Source organism: Anneissia japonica, unplaced genomic scaffold (genome assembly GCF_011630105.1).
Source record: "Anneissia japonica isolate Jap-2015-1 unplaced genomic scaffold, ASM1163010v1 scaffold14072_len149563_cov130, whole genome shotgun sequence".
Lineage (NCBI taxonomy): Eukaryota > Metazoa > Echinodermata > Crinoidea > Comatulida > Comatulidae > Anneissia > Anneissia japonica.
Window position 1 is genome coordinate 7534 of NW_022742657.1, and position 14316 is coordinate 21849.

Sequence of the window (14316 nt, forward strand, 5' to 3'; positions counted from 1 at the left end):
CTGTAAATATGGTGAATTTGTACTATTAAACAATTAAGTATGGCCATTTTAACATCAATCTGTATCATGGAGTGTATCAATTTAACTGGTATTAAATCACCTAAACAACTCTAGAAACCAAGCCATTTTTAATTTATTTTGTTTTCTGAAATTCATGAACGGTGTATATTACTATGCTATCTTAAAAAGAAACCTAATAGCCTATTATTGTGCCTATTATAGTCATAATAAGAAGATGGAATTGTTATTGTCGTGATGGAATAGACAAATAACTTGATTTGCGTCAAGAGAAACATATATAGGTGTAATTTTGCCCTACCTGACATGTAAATTTACTGAATATTCAGTACGTTTGAAAACATTTGGGAAAAAAAATAAATTCCAAGTTGTTCTCGGGTGGGACTCGCACCCACAATTTCCAGATCACTGTTTACTAAGTATTTAGTACATTTACACGTCAGGTAGGGCAAAATTACACCTATACATAATAATTTAGAAGCCTATACAAATGCACAACAATTGACCATTAGCCATTTTTGCAATTTTTAGTAAACTTATTTTTTTTATAAGACATCATTTACAGATCATTAGAACATGATCTCAGGGTGGTGAAAATAAATCCTTCGCAATATCGGCTTTATTAATGTGATTAGCGAAATTGAAGTTTAATTAGCACAGAAACAGACTGATTGAAAATATTTAGCCATAACTAGTTCACTATTAGCCTATCTAGACTAGCTTAGTTTATAAAATTGTGGGAAGTCTGTGCAACATGTTTTTTTTTAAATTATTCATGGTATATTTTATTCAAAACGATACAAAAAGGAGAAAGCAATTGACAAAAAGTGAATTGTAGCCAAGACTAAATTGCTCACAATTTACAATCAATTAAAAATTAAGAAAAAGGCATTAAAAATTCACAAACATTAAAAAATTTTAAAGAGAATATAAAAATATATAATATATTGAGAAAAAAAAAAGGGATAACAATAAAGACAACAGGATAAAAATACAAATTTACAAACTCGTGTAAAAATCAATTAAATAAATATTGCAATAATTATAAATAAAAATGACCATAAAATTGAGTGATCAGGATGAGTAGGACAAATCAAATAACAAATTTGTTTTTCTTTTAGGAATCATGATATTGTTGCTTCGTTTCAAATTAAATCTTTTCTCGACATCAAGTTAATTATTATTGTTATTGTTATAATTATATTAATTGTTATTAATTGTTATATTATCGAATTGAGTAATCTTGTGAAGTACGGGATAGGACTATTCTTATATCTATTCGTTTCGCTTTTATTTTTAACAGTAGGTTAAACAAACTGATTTTTTAGATACAAACTATTACAATTATAATAATTAATAAAATTTCTAAATGTAAAGATATTTATAGCAAATGGTAGTCAATTAGGTATTGGCATATTATCTGTTTGTTTTCCATTTTGATAACACAATATGCATTTTTATAATAATTTATATATGCCTATTATGGTTATATAGACAGGATTTTTGCATTTATTTATACATTTTGAAAAGGTATATATATATATATATATATATACACACACACACACACACACACACTAATTTCAGTGCATTATATTTGCTTTGTCAATAAATATGCCAAGTTTATGGAGGCCGTAATTATTTAAGTTAAAGATACTCGAATGTAATTTGAATGTTAACTATCTTTGCATAATTATGTCACAGAAATTATATGACTGTTCAATACAAAATTTATGAAAATATGGGACTATGGTACTGTGTATCGACTTCCATCTATGAAGTTGTGTCCCTTCCCCTCCCCCCATTTCCTGGACTGCCACTGACAAAAAGATTTAATACTGTTTATATTATATCTTCAAAATCTATTAAGACCTCAAAATATCAAAAATATCTGGGCTCGATGGAGCTCCGCCCACTCAACCCCAAAAAGGTTCTGTCGCTTGGTAGCCCATAGTCATTTTGGTCCACTTTCCACAAATTTGCACCTACCCAATAAACACCTGTGTACAGGCCTGATTTATGTCTTACACGTTGTTTAATATTTAGTAGGCCTGTATACCTCTATCAACATTTTTTCAAATCTGTTGATCTGAAATGTTTTCATAATATGCCAGTGCTTTCATCTCAGATAACATAATAATTTGGTTCAGTATTTTAATTTGTTTGAACCATTAAGATATTGATTGTATCTATTGCACTGAACAACATAAATTAATATAATATTTACCTTAAAATTCTCTGATAAGTTTTAGGTGTGCATGAAGTGTCTGCAAAAATAGAAATGGGTTTTTCCAGGTTAGTCATGTGACATTATAGGCTGGTTTCTTTGTGAGTGCAATCAAGCGTGACATGATGAAATCAGTCATGCAGTGACTTAGAACTGCTGTAAAGTTCAGGTACTGTAGCGTATTCATTGTTCTAGCTGATATCAATCCCAGTCAAACTTACATCAAGGAGGTATTTCAATACATCGTTCAAAAAACTAACAAACGTTATTTTTATACCTCCTTGCTTATATTCAGGTTGCAGTTATGTCTGCCTAGGAGTTTTTATTTTTGAATTTAATCTTAAGTTCTTGAATATGCAGATGTGTTTGTCATTGTAGTGTATCTGAATTTTTCGTGAAAATTGTCTTTCATAACAATATTCTGTATACTACTAGGCTCACTGTATTATTGCACTAAAAACACTAAAAAAGATTAACTCTTGGAGTCACCACGTTATGTTGTTGATCTCGAAAAGTACTTCCATATTCTAGAAGCGGCGTCCTTTAAATGATGGTTAACTAAAGGCGTTTGTGGCAAACGCATATGCGTCTCTATAACGCATGTTCGTGTTTGAATGCAATTATGTTCGAATTCCAAACGTTATTCAATTTCCAGTAGAGCGCCCCCACCTGGTGGTAGTAGTAGTTGTGTCCAAACCACAAGGTTCGATCCTATAGCAACCGCTGCTACTTTCATGCATGGTGAGGGTAAAATAAGCAATTGCCTGAGAAGTATATTTTATAGCTCGCTGCAGCTAGTAATCTGTAAATGATAAATTGTGATTCATTTGTCCACTTTATCTGAGAATAATTCATGTAGATTTAGGGTTGGTAGGTGAAACCATTTGGATGTTGCATTGTATTTATTTTTTCTAAATATATAGTTATTTTGCAGGGGCTGACTTAAGTATTTGATTTATACTTGATTTTATAGCATGTATGTACTTATATTTAATATGAATATCAAACAAAATAATTAGTTGGCTTTATGATATAGCTCTAGCAACATATTTCAAATCTGAATATTTTCATATGCAGGGATTTTCTCTCAGATACAATTATATTTTGATTAGCAGTATTTTCAAATTTATCTGAATCATTAAGTTATTTATTGAATCGAATGAATCGAACAACAAAAATTAATAAAATATTTACCTTTGATTCTCTGTTAATCTGTAGATGTGCAGACTCTACGAAAATAGAAGTGGGTTTTTCCAGAGATTAGTCATCGTTAGTCATGTGACCTTATAGGCTAGTTTCTTTGTGAGAGCAATCAAGTGTGACATGATGAAGTCAGCCATGCAGTGAATTTGAACTTTTGTAAAGTTCAGGTACTGTAGTGTATTTTTTTGTCATAGCTTAATAATAATATAAATCCAAGTCAAGCTTTTCTTTTAAACTCTTCCCATTCGACCACACTCTACTGGAAATACATAAACTTTTATTTTTAACTGAAATCAGGATTAGTGACAGGAAGGGAAGCAAGGAAAACAGTGTAGCCAAATGTACAAATAAATGCAAATTTCAAAGCAAAACTAGGAACTCCAATAATTTAGGTTAAAGTGGCAAAATATGCCATTAGCTAGATAAAAGTAGTGTTTAGTTATCTCAAATTGCTGTAAAAGAACAGTTTAATTGGTGTTTACAAATATATAAAACAACAACCAAAAAATAATGATTAATTAACCAACACAATTAGAACATTTTAAAGGCACATACAAAATATGTAAAAATAAAATACACAATTAAATTAAAAACATTATATGAAAAGCAGAATAAAAATATGTATAAAGACAATTAATTATTAATCTACAATTAAAATAATTAAATAAAATAAAAATAATTATAAAAATGCTAAATTAAAAAGCACAGTGCACCCTCCAATTTGAGACCCCTCTAATTCGAGATTACTTTTCCAAAGGCCCAAATATCAAACTTTAACCTTTTAAACACAAAGCTAGCCCTCTAATTGGAGACCAACCATGAGACCACCCCAAATTTTCAGGTCCCAAAGGTGGTCTTGGTGATTGCAAACTGTAATCCAAAATTGAATAAGAAATTAAACAATAAAAAAATATTTAAATAAATTTGGTATAATGTATGTTAAAATGAAATCACAGCAATCCAACATATAGATCAAAAGAAGAGAGTGTATTGCAGATATTGCTTCTGTCTTAAACTTTAGAAAACCACAAATGAAAAAATTGAACAGCCGGATTTAAGGCTAAATGAACCTTTCAGCAGGGAAACATAACGTGATTGTAGTACTTCTCAAAGACACAACTGATCATCAATAGACACAAACTCATATTCTTTTGATTAGAAACCACAGCTTTACCATTTGCCCACTATTTGATTATTTACTTACCGGTACTTCTACATACGTAAAATTTTACAAAGTTTATTGTGACTGATAATTCTAAAGAAGCATTATTCAACAAAAAAAAACAACTATTTTTGTATAAGTTAAATGCATTCACTACAAATGCAATACAATATTTATTGGATTCACTTTTATATCATTGGCACACATCAGATACCTGCTGGTGCATCCAGAAAAAAAAAATTAAAAGAAATTAAATCAAATTGTAAAGAAAGGTAAACACAGATGAATTAAAGACCTGCAAATGCAGTACAGTATATGACTAGGATGATTTTTAATGTTAACTTATAGAAGTGTAATAATTGGATGCCTTAGCTAAATAATATACTGTAGACCTATTAAATGAGATACAAATAAATAAAACACACTGTAAAATAAAACAAAATTATACATATCAATTAGTCATTCGAAAAGAAAAGTACAAGATCTTAAAATTGAATTGCCATTCAGATGTTAAAATTAATTGGCATCAAGTAATGTTGAATAGATATATTATTTGCTTAATGGAATAAGTGCTATAAGTATCATTGCATTCTTTGTATGCATTAAGAAAAATTTGGTTTACAAAATTTTCTCAAATAGTTTTCTTGCTAATTCATATTTTCTTGGGATAAGTATCCTTCAGTTGTAATTTAGTACTAATTGTGAATTTTTAGGTTATCAAAAAATAGGTGATATATTCTACTAACCTAAATATTATGATTATGATTGTGATTAATATCAATAGATTTTCGTTCAATTTCAGTTGGAGCGTCAAACATCTTATGAGTCAGATTATCCCACAAGAATTGCAGGGTAAGCTGTCATATCAAAATCAACCACAATATTTATTAATAAGCTCGGAGTTTATTTCTAGTTTTTTGCTGGCTACTTTTAATTTTCAAGCCATGGAGCAACAGCAGGAATAATTACAGTTATATTTTCATAAGCTTTTAACGTGTGCCACTATCCATGTTAAAAAATGATTCATACGCTGCGAAAATTGAGAATATGAAAATTACAATAGAACTTCTAATGGTCATTTTAGTACTAAACCCACATAGTGCAACTAATTTGCCTCTGAATTTTTTTTGTGGTTAAGATTCATACCTTCCAATCCCAAAGGTCCTGGGTTGAATCACAGGATTTTCTCATGAAGTCTACAAAGCATCATTCCATCCCGTATTTGTGAGATACTTGGTGTTGGATGTAAAAGAAATACAATAATACCTCAATTTAAAAATAGCGCCACCAATGCCAGCAGATCCTTATTCTGGAGACATGATGTCGAAAATATGAAACGTGTAAGCTGCCGGCACCTTGTTTTCTGAAGGATAAAAACAGCCCCACCCCCAACCCTTTTTTTTAAAGATGCTTCCTGCCCCCACAGAATCACATCATGAAGATTAAAATTAAAATTTGAAAATATGTTTAGGGCTGGGGTATTACTATTTTACTTTAGTAAATCATAATGATATTAACATGTGTGAAATATTTAAAGTATTTTAATATTAATCTGTGTAAAAGTTAAAGTACTTTAATATTTCTTTCTGTCCTTACATGATTCTTTTTCAACCAGTCATGTTTTGAATTCCTCCTCAGCATATCAAACAATGGCAGCAGAGTCCATGCATTGCAGGGGTAGAATATGAAAAAGTTTGAAGCAAGTAGTATGAACAAACATTGAGAATTCTAGGAAGAATATTGCAAACCTTGATAGTCTTTAAGAGGATCATACAACAAGCAGAGTACTGCAGAGTAGAACAGAACAAGAGGTGAGAAAATAACTAGAATAGGAGATTACACTGAATTTTTTTTATTACATTAAGTTTTTTTCATTATTATTTTTTTTTAATTTGAAATGCATTTATTTAATTTGTTTATTTATAATGTATTTTAATACCAAGTCAATTGTAGGTGTTGTACCAACATAAAATCTAAAGCAATATGAACATTTCTGGGCACATTTAAAATTATAACAATAATTATTAACATATCCTTTGCATTTTTTGAGCAAGAAGAAACTTCCTTTGTCTCAATATTAATCATAATAATAAATTGTAAAGAGTATCTGGAACACCTAATAGATGACTTGTTAAACTCTTTTCTTTCTATTTTGTTGATATCAGAACACAGATGATGAGGAGGCGGAGCTTAATATTTACTGTGTCATCTGGTTCGCCGAGAACCATCAGACATTTTCAAATATGTTTAAGAAAGGTATGATCAAATATTTGATTTGTTAGTTAGAAATATTTCTTTATTCTGGATACTCAGTATTTTTACACTGTTCTTCCCTGAGGTCCAGGGATTCAGATAATTTATTGTCAAAGTGTACAAGAAAATCTATAAATTTATTAGGTTGTATACAGATTAAGATTTATGATGAATGCAAAAAAAAAAGCCAAGCTTAACTACCTAAATCATATACAGTATATTCCTTTTTATGATGATGAAATAATAAAATGCTTACAAACCCCCTTTTAAATATATCTCTGTCCCACTAATTTGAAGCAGATTATTTACACAGATTCAAGTTCAAGAATAATCAATCTGACTCATCGCATCTTATTCATTTAATGGATGAATGGCCATAGGTGTATTTATAATATACACTCTGTTGTGTGCTTGTTAGGTTTTTTTTATACAGAAAAACCATAAAAAATATACAGGTACTAAAGAAAGAATAAACAAACTTGCAAATACAAAAATTTATGAAAATCAAAGAGATACAAGTTGATAGGCTGTACATAAAAGCCCCAATAGATTGAAAAGTAACATTTTTAACATCAATATGCAAGTAAATAACATGTATTTATGCATGATATGATTAAAAACTTACACTACAAAAATATATAATCATAAGATCAATAGTGTGTGATTCAAATTTGATGAGAACTACACTGTAAACAGTTGAGGTTGGCAGATTACAATAGGCGAAAGCCCAAACAATCAATGTACTTGCTCCATAGAACACAAAATAAAAATAACAAATTTAAACTTAGATACTAAAATTTTAAAATGAAATTAGTTAATTAATACATTGAAAGAAGATATTTTGTAAGAGCAGACTTAAATAATGAAATTGATTGATAATTTTGAATTTCTATTGGTAATTGTTCCCATAGTCGTGGGAATATAACGTAAACAGAATTAAGAAAAGTATTAGACTTTGCATTCCAATGTGTAAGTCTACCTTTACATCTTTGACTACTATTTACATACTGAGAAAATGAAGGGCAAAAACCTTTTAAAATCTTAAAACCTAGTACAAGTTTCTGAACTTTAAATGCCTCTTCGATAGATAAAATATTAAGAGACTTTAGTCTATAGAGATATTATTAACTCTATAGATATCATTTATGTAGAATAATTAATATTTTAACAGTTTACAAAAAAACCATAACTTCAGCTCTATGTATATCATATTCAATAATCAAATATTTTAACAAGTTTATAAACATTATGCAACTTTATATTTCGATATTAATGTATTCAATAATTATTTTAAGTTTAAGATCCATAACTTAACTCTATGTGGATGATATGAAATAATGGATACATAGATATTCCTACACTTATAAATTTGAATTGTTTAAAACACACAAGTGAAGCAAGTGGACTGTCAGTATTTAATAATTGAATATTTTGACTGTTTTGTCACCAGTATTTGCTACTGCAAGTCTCCTTGGATGATAGGAAATGATGGATAATCCCTCTGGATCGTTGATTCTATCTTCTGGTTTATCAATTCTTTTTATGAAAGTTCCATCACTACTGAATATCTGTAGTTTGTGCTGACTTGATATAATGATGTTGTCATCCTCATCAACTACTACTGAACTTGGAGAATTTACTTTACCATCCTCATCACCTGCTTCAACAAGGACTTTTATGAACCTTCCCTCATTATTAAATAATTGTAATCTACTGTTGCCTTTATCCAATACAAGAAGGTGTCCTTGGTTAGTAAGAGTAACATCACTGACATCACTCATTTGACCTTCTTTTGTACCTTCTGACCCTATTGTTCTGATGGTCTTGCCATTATTCATGTCAAACATGTACACACAGCTACTGAACCAACCTCCTGCATACAAAACATTTGATGTCTCATCCACATGAATTTTCCGTGGTGTATTCTTTGCTCCCTCACTAATTGTTTTAATCAGCTGACCATTCATATTGCATATTCTGATAGGTGTATTATTGTAATCACTGAATGCTATGTTACCATTCTTCATTTTGTACATTCTGTAAACTTCCACACCTTGTGGTAGTGTAACCTTACCAATATATTCTCCTGATTGCTTGTACTTGAGCATTTCATTTGTCCAACATGAAACCAGTAAGGAGTCATCTTCACACTTAACTACATCTCTAATATATGTTGCATTTATTTTAATAGTATTTACTAATCTTCCCTCTTCTACTTTGATTGTCATTGGTGATTGGTTAACTGATTCATCATCAGCACTCACATCTAGTTTACAAACTCCTGGACTTGTGCATTTTCCTGTCACAAAATAATCTCCATTGTCGTCTTCCTGAATTTGAGAGATTTTGGTTTCCCCTGTAGGCTGTGTCCATGTTGCCTTCAGTTGATTTGCATATTTTTCATGTTCATCTGTTTTGATTATTTTGACTATAATTGTCTGATCTGTGATCACAGATTCCTCTCCTTTTAGTGTTAAACAGTCTGCTGCCCTAAAATCTTTTACAGTCCCTATAGCACATTGTCTCAATGAAGTCATTTGCCGTTTGTTTATGAAGTAGTAAATTTCTCCATTATCATCTGGCTCTGTTTTTGGTAATTCATTGATTCTGTCCCTGAGTGCTGTAATTACAGGTTCACTTGACTGCATTGCAGTGCCTTCATTACTCTTCAATAATTGATTAAGAAAAGACAGTTTTGTTTTTATATCAGATAATATTGCTTTAAATTCATCCATTTGTACATCATTTACCTTCTTTTTTCTTTTGTAGATTGTCTCTACTTCATTTTTCATTTTGTCTCTATTCTCTTTTACTTTTTTGAATATTTCATCTACATGATTGTCTATATCTATTAAACATGTGTCTTTATTTTGTTGTAATTTTGCAGCATTGTGGATAACAGCTTTGAGACCACCTTCTAATTTGTTTATGAAGCGTTGTGCAGATTTTTCCAAGGTGGCTGAAGTCTCTTTAAATGTTTGGAATGCATCTGAAATGTTGATTGATTTGTGCTTTCCATCCCATGCATTGTGGTCCATAAGTATACAATTCACACAGATTGGAGTTTTACAATCTGTGCAGTAGAACTCCAAAGGTTTACTGTGATGTGAACACAGAGGCGGATGTAACAAAGTCATCTCAGAGGGACTCATTGATTGCACATCCTCCAGTAAATGTAACTTGTGATTTACAAAGAGTGTATACCTCTTATGTTGATCACTACAAGTAGAGCACAAATACTGTCTGCAATCCTGGCAGTAGTATTTTACTTGTCTTTCCTTTTCACAAACACTACATTTCATGTGATCACTGTGTGAAAATTGTTCGATAGTTTCTAATAAGTTATTTAGAAAGGTATTTGGTGGAAGCTTCTCAAGCCCTCAACAAACTTTTACAAAATTTTGTGTGTATTGTCTGGACATCCTATGATATCTCTTTACCTCGAAACCATAAAGAAGGATCGGTCGCACCATCGTGTCAAATAAACACATCTTTATGTCTGAACTAATATTTCTATAATACTTCTAAAATTTAAATAAGCCTTTACTTGCTTGTTTTGTGAGGGTCTGTATAGCTGCACTCCAGCAACCTCTAGAGCTTCTTTATGCCTAGATATGTGTAATTTCAATATTTACATTTTTGTATACCCATTTTTCAGTACTTTTAACGATTTCACCTTTTTGGAAAACCATGGCTTTCGTTTTTTCCATGTTTACATTTAAATCCCACATGTCAGAATCTGTCTCTTATACACATCTAGATGTGTATAAGAGACAGGATGAAGTACCTGGCTTCAAAAAAGCTTTGAATGTCTCTGAATTCACATTATCACCACACAGAACATGTGCCAGGCAAGCCTTACTGAGTTCTTCATATTCAAATTGTTTGCTATATGTGTACAGAGAGGGTGCTGTTTTACCACTAAGAACCTTTAAAACCACTCTGTCATATACATGTCTTTGAATGTTATGCAAGAGAAAGCGGTCAGAAACCACCATAGCTTCAATGCACATTAGCACATTAGAGTCATCAATGTCCACAGCTCCAATCTGATCATTTGCTGTCCTCTCATTCAAGTCGCCAGTACCTGAATGATCACCACTAAACAGTGGGCTTGTATCGCACATTGTCATTGTGTTTTGAGCATCGCTACTCATTGGAACCTCTTCCTTAGATAAGTTAATTTCCGATGAAGGCATATTATTTGGTGAGCAATTGACATTACCAGAGCCTTCAACTTGAATACCTGATTCAGAAATAGCAAATAAAGATATTACAGAACATTGAGTACATCCATAAAGTTTATGCAAGATGAATTCCAATGTCTTTTGTGAAGCATCTGCCAATGGAACAATAGTCTGATGGGATTCTTTAAAATCTCCACTCAACATCGCTGCAAAAAAATCTGAATTTTGACTGACTACTTTACGGTTGGCAGCAAGTCTAGTGTTGTCATCCAGGACAAATTCAAAGTCTGTATTTACAAGGCTTTCTTCATATTTGCAGCATCCTTGCAGTGTTTGATATCCAAGTTTCCTTCTGTGCAATTTTACTGGGTCCTTGATACCAACAATATGTGCCAATTGCTGAAGACTAAATACAGTTTCTTTTAAAGTTTGTTCATCTTGAGACAAATGAAGAAACTCCCTGTACAGGCTCATTGCACTCATATCATGCAGTAATTTCTTCTGCGTTTTAGGCGATCTGTAGATAGAAGAAAATCAACATAATCAAAGTTTAAAGCTAGTCGTGTATGCAACTTGACTCAACTCAACTGACATCAACTGACCTTTGGCAACTTGCCAGCAACTGGCAAGCAACTGTGAGTCACATGACTGAGACTGACATAAGCGCACTTTGCGATCGAAAGCAACTGAAAAGCAACTGGAAATTGTCATTTGCCCTCAGTTGCTTTTAGTCGCCCATGTTCTATATTGTAGCGATTCAAAGCAACTGGCAAGCGACTAAAAATGCTACTGCGCATGTCGATTATAAAGTTACGTTTACCGCTGATAGACTTCTGTAATACCATAAAACCTCGAATTGAAACCCTGGGCTTTTTATTTTTTTTATTATTTATTTTATTTTTTTTTTTTTAGCCTTTGGATGCACTTCTTTTCAAGGCTACTTTTGCAAAGTAAAGAGGGGGCTTCTCAGGGGCGGATCCAGAAATGTCCAAAAGTGGGGGCAGAAAGTTGGGCCAATTGAGACAACACTGTTGTAGGGGGTCCAGGGGGCATGCCCCCACACAATTTTTGTGTTCTAGACGCCCAAACATAACATTTGAGGCATTCTGGGCTATCATTTTTTTCTTTTTCTCTCTTTTTTTTTTTTTTTTTACTTCCCAAAAGGGAAGGGGGGGCCGGGCCACCCCCCCTAAATCCGCCCCTGCTTCTTTTCAAAATGAATGCTGTAAATTTGGTGAATTTGTACTACTAAACAATTAAGTATGGCCACTTTAACATCAATCTGTATCATGGAGTGTATCAATTTAACTGGTATTAAATCACCTAAACAACTCTATAAACCAAGCCATTTATAATTTATTTTGTTATCTGAAATTCATGAACGGTGTATATTACTATGCTATCCTGAAAAGAAGCCTAATAGCCTATTATTGTGGCTATTATAGTCATAATAAGAAGATGGAATTGTTATTGTCGTGATGGAATAGACAAATAACTTGATTTGCATCAAGAGAAACATATATAGGTGTAATTTTGCCCTACCTGACATGTAAATGTACTGAATACTCAGTACGTTTGAAAACAATTGTGAAAAAAAAATCGCAAGTTGTTCTCGGGTAGGACTCGAACCCACAATCTCCAGATCACTGTTTTACTCAGTACATTTACAGGTAGGTAGGGCAAAATTACACCTATACATAATAATTAAGAAGCCTATACAAATGCACAATTGATCATTAGCCATTTTTGCAATTTTTAGTAAACTTTTTTTTTTTATAAGACATCATTTACAGATCATTAGAACATGATCTCAGGGTGGTGGAAATAAATCCTTAGCAATATCGTCTATATTAATGTGATTAGCGAAATTGAAGTTTAATTAGCACGGAAACAGACTGATTGAAAATATTTAGCCATAACTAGTACACTATTAGCCTATCTAGACTAGCTTAGTTTATAAAATTGTGGGAAGTCTGTGCAACATGTTTTTTTTTTTAATTATTCATGGTATATTTTATTCAAAACGATACAAAAAGGAGAAAGCAATTGACAAAAAGTGAATTGTAGCCAAGGCTAAATTGCTCACAATTTACAATCAATTAAAAATTAATAAAAAGGCATTAAAAATTCACAAACATTAAAAAATTTTAAAGAGAATATAAAAATATAGCATATATTGAGAAAAAAAAAAAGGGATAAAAAAGACAACAGGATAAAAATACAAATTTACAAACTCGTGTAAAAATCGATTAAATAAATATTGCAATAATTATAAATAAAAATGACCATAAAATTGAGTGATCAGGATGAGTAGGTCAAATCAAATAACAAATTTGTTTTTCTTTTAGGAATCATGATATTGTTGCTTCGTTTCAAATTAAATCTTTTCTCGACATCAAGTTAATTATTATTGTTATTGTTATAATTATATTAATCGTTATTAATTGTTATATTATCGAATTGAGTAATCTTGTGAAGTACGGGATAGGACTATTCTTATATCTATTCGTTTCGCTTTTATTTTAACAGTAGGTTAAACAAATTGATTTTTTAGATACAAACTATTACAATTATAACTAGAAATTGCAAATTGCAAGTGAAGTGCTGCGAAGTACAACTACATATAAATGTTCTTCGAACAAAATTATTTATGAAAATAATGAATAATAAAAATATTAATAATATGAGACACGACCCATTGTCTATATTAGAACACTTCTCATTGGGTAACAAAGTCGTAATTTTTCATTTTTATCAAAAAGTGTCTATAATGGTGAATTATGGTTTATGTTTTTTTTTTTAATAAAGTTTCAAAAATTTCTATGTATGTGGAAAATGTAGTTGATTACCAAAGGTTACAATTTTTATTTTGAAGACTGCATGGTCTAGGAAGTGTAAATTTTTTTTTTATGGGGCAAGTTTCCAAGGGCGGGTTTTCTAGGGGCGAGTTGACTGCCAAAGAGTGTTGCCAAAGTGCGAGCCAGCGTGTTATTTGATCACAAGTGCGAGACATCCCAAGTGTGAGCCAGCGAGCCATTACGTCACGACAATAGATACGAGACGTTACTGGAGTTGTGCGTGATACCGGTTGAGATTTGTGGAGTACAATTCAAAAAACAACTATAGGTCTAATAATGAATTATTTTGATGTTAAATAGACAATGTTAGCTATCAAGGATCGACGTTGTTTTTCATTGGGACCTTCGTCCCTTCAAGGCTTATACCATCCTAGCTAGTCTAGGCGTAGAGTAGGATAAGGCTAGCGC

At 31.5% G+C, this 14316-nt stretch overlaps 2 protein-coding genes across 3 annotated transcripts in view; both read right to left on the reverse strand.

Moving 5' to 3' along the window:
- LOC117119201 (protein wech-like) overlaps positions 1–14316 on the reverse strand; it is a 32358-nt gene that overhangs the window by 6013 nt on the left and 12029 nt on the right. The gene's annotated exons all lie outside the window — the stretch shown is intronic.
- Positions 7517–10235, reverse strand: LOC117119203 (tripartite motif-containing protein 2-like). The gene has a single exon (XM_033264016.1). The coding sequence runs from the start codon at positions 10163–10165 to the stop codon at positions 8279–8281; it is 1887 nt and encodes a 628-aa protein (XP_033119907.1). The 5' UTR covers positions 10166–10235; the 3' UTR covers positions 7517–8278.

What these genes read in the sequence shown, in the direction of transcription:
- LOC117119203 (XM_033264016.1), bottom strand. Translation starts at nt 10,165, where the DNA reads ATGAAATGTAGTGTTTGTGAAAAGGAAAGACAAGTAAAATACTACTGC.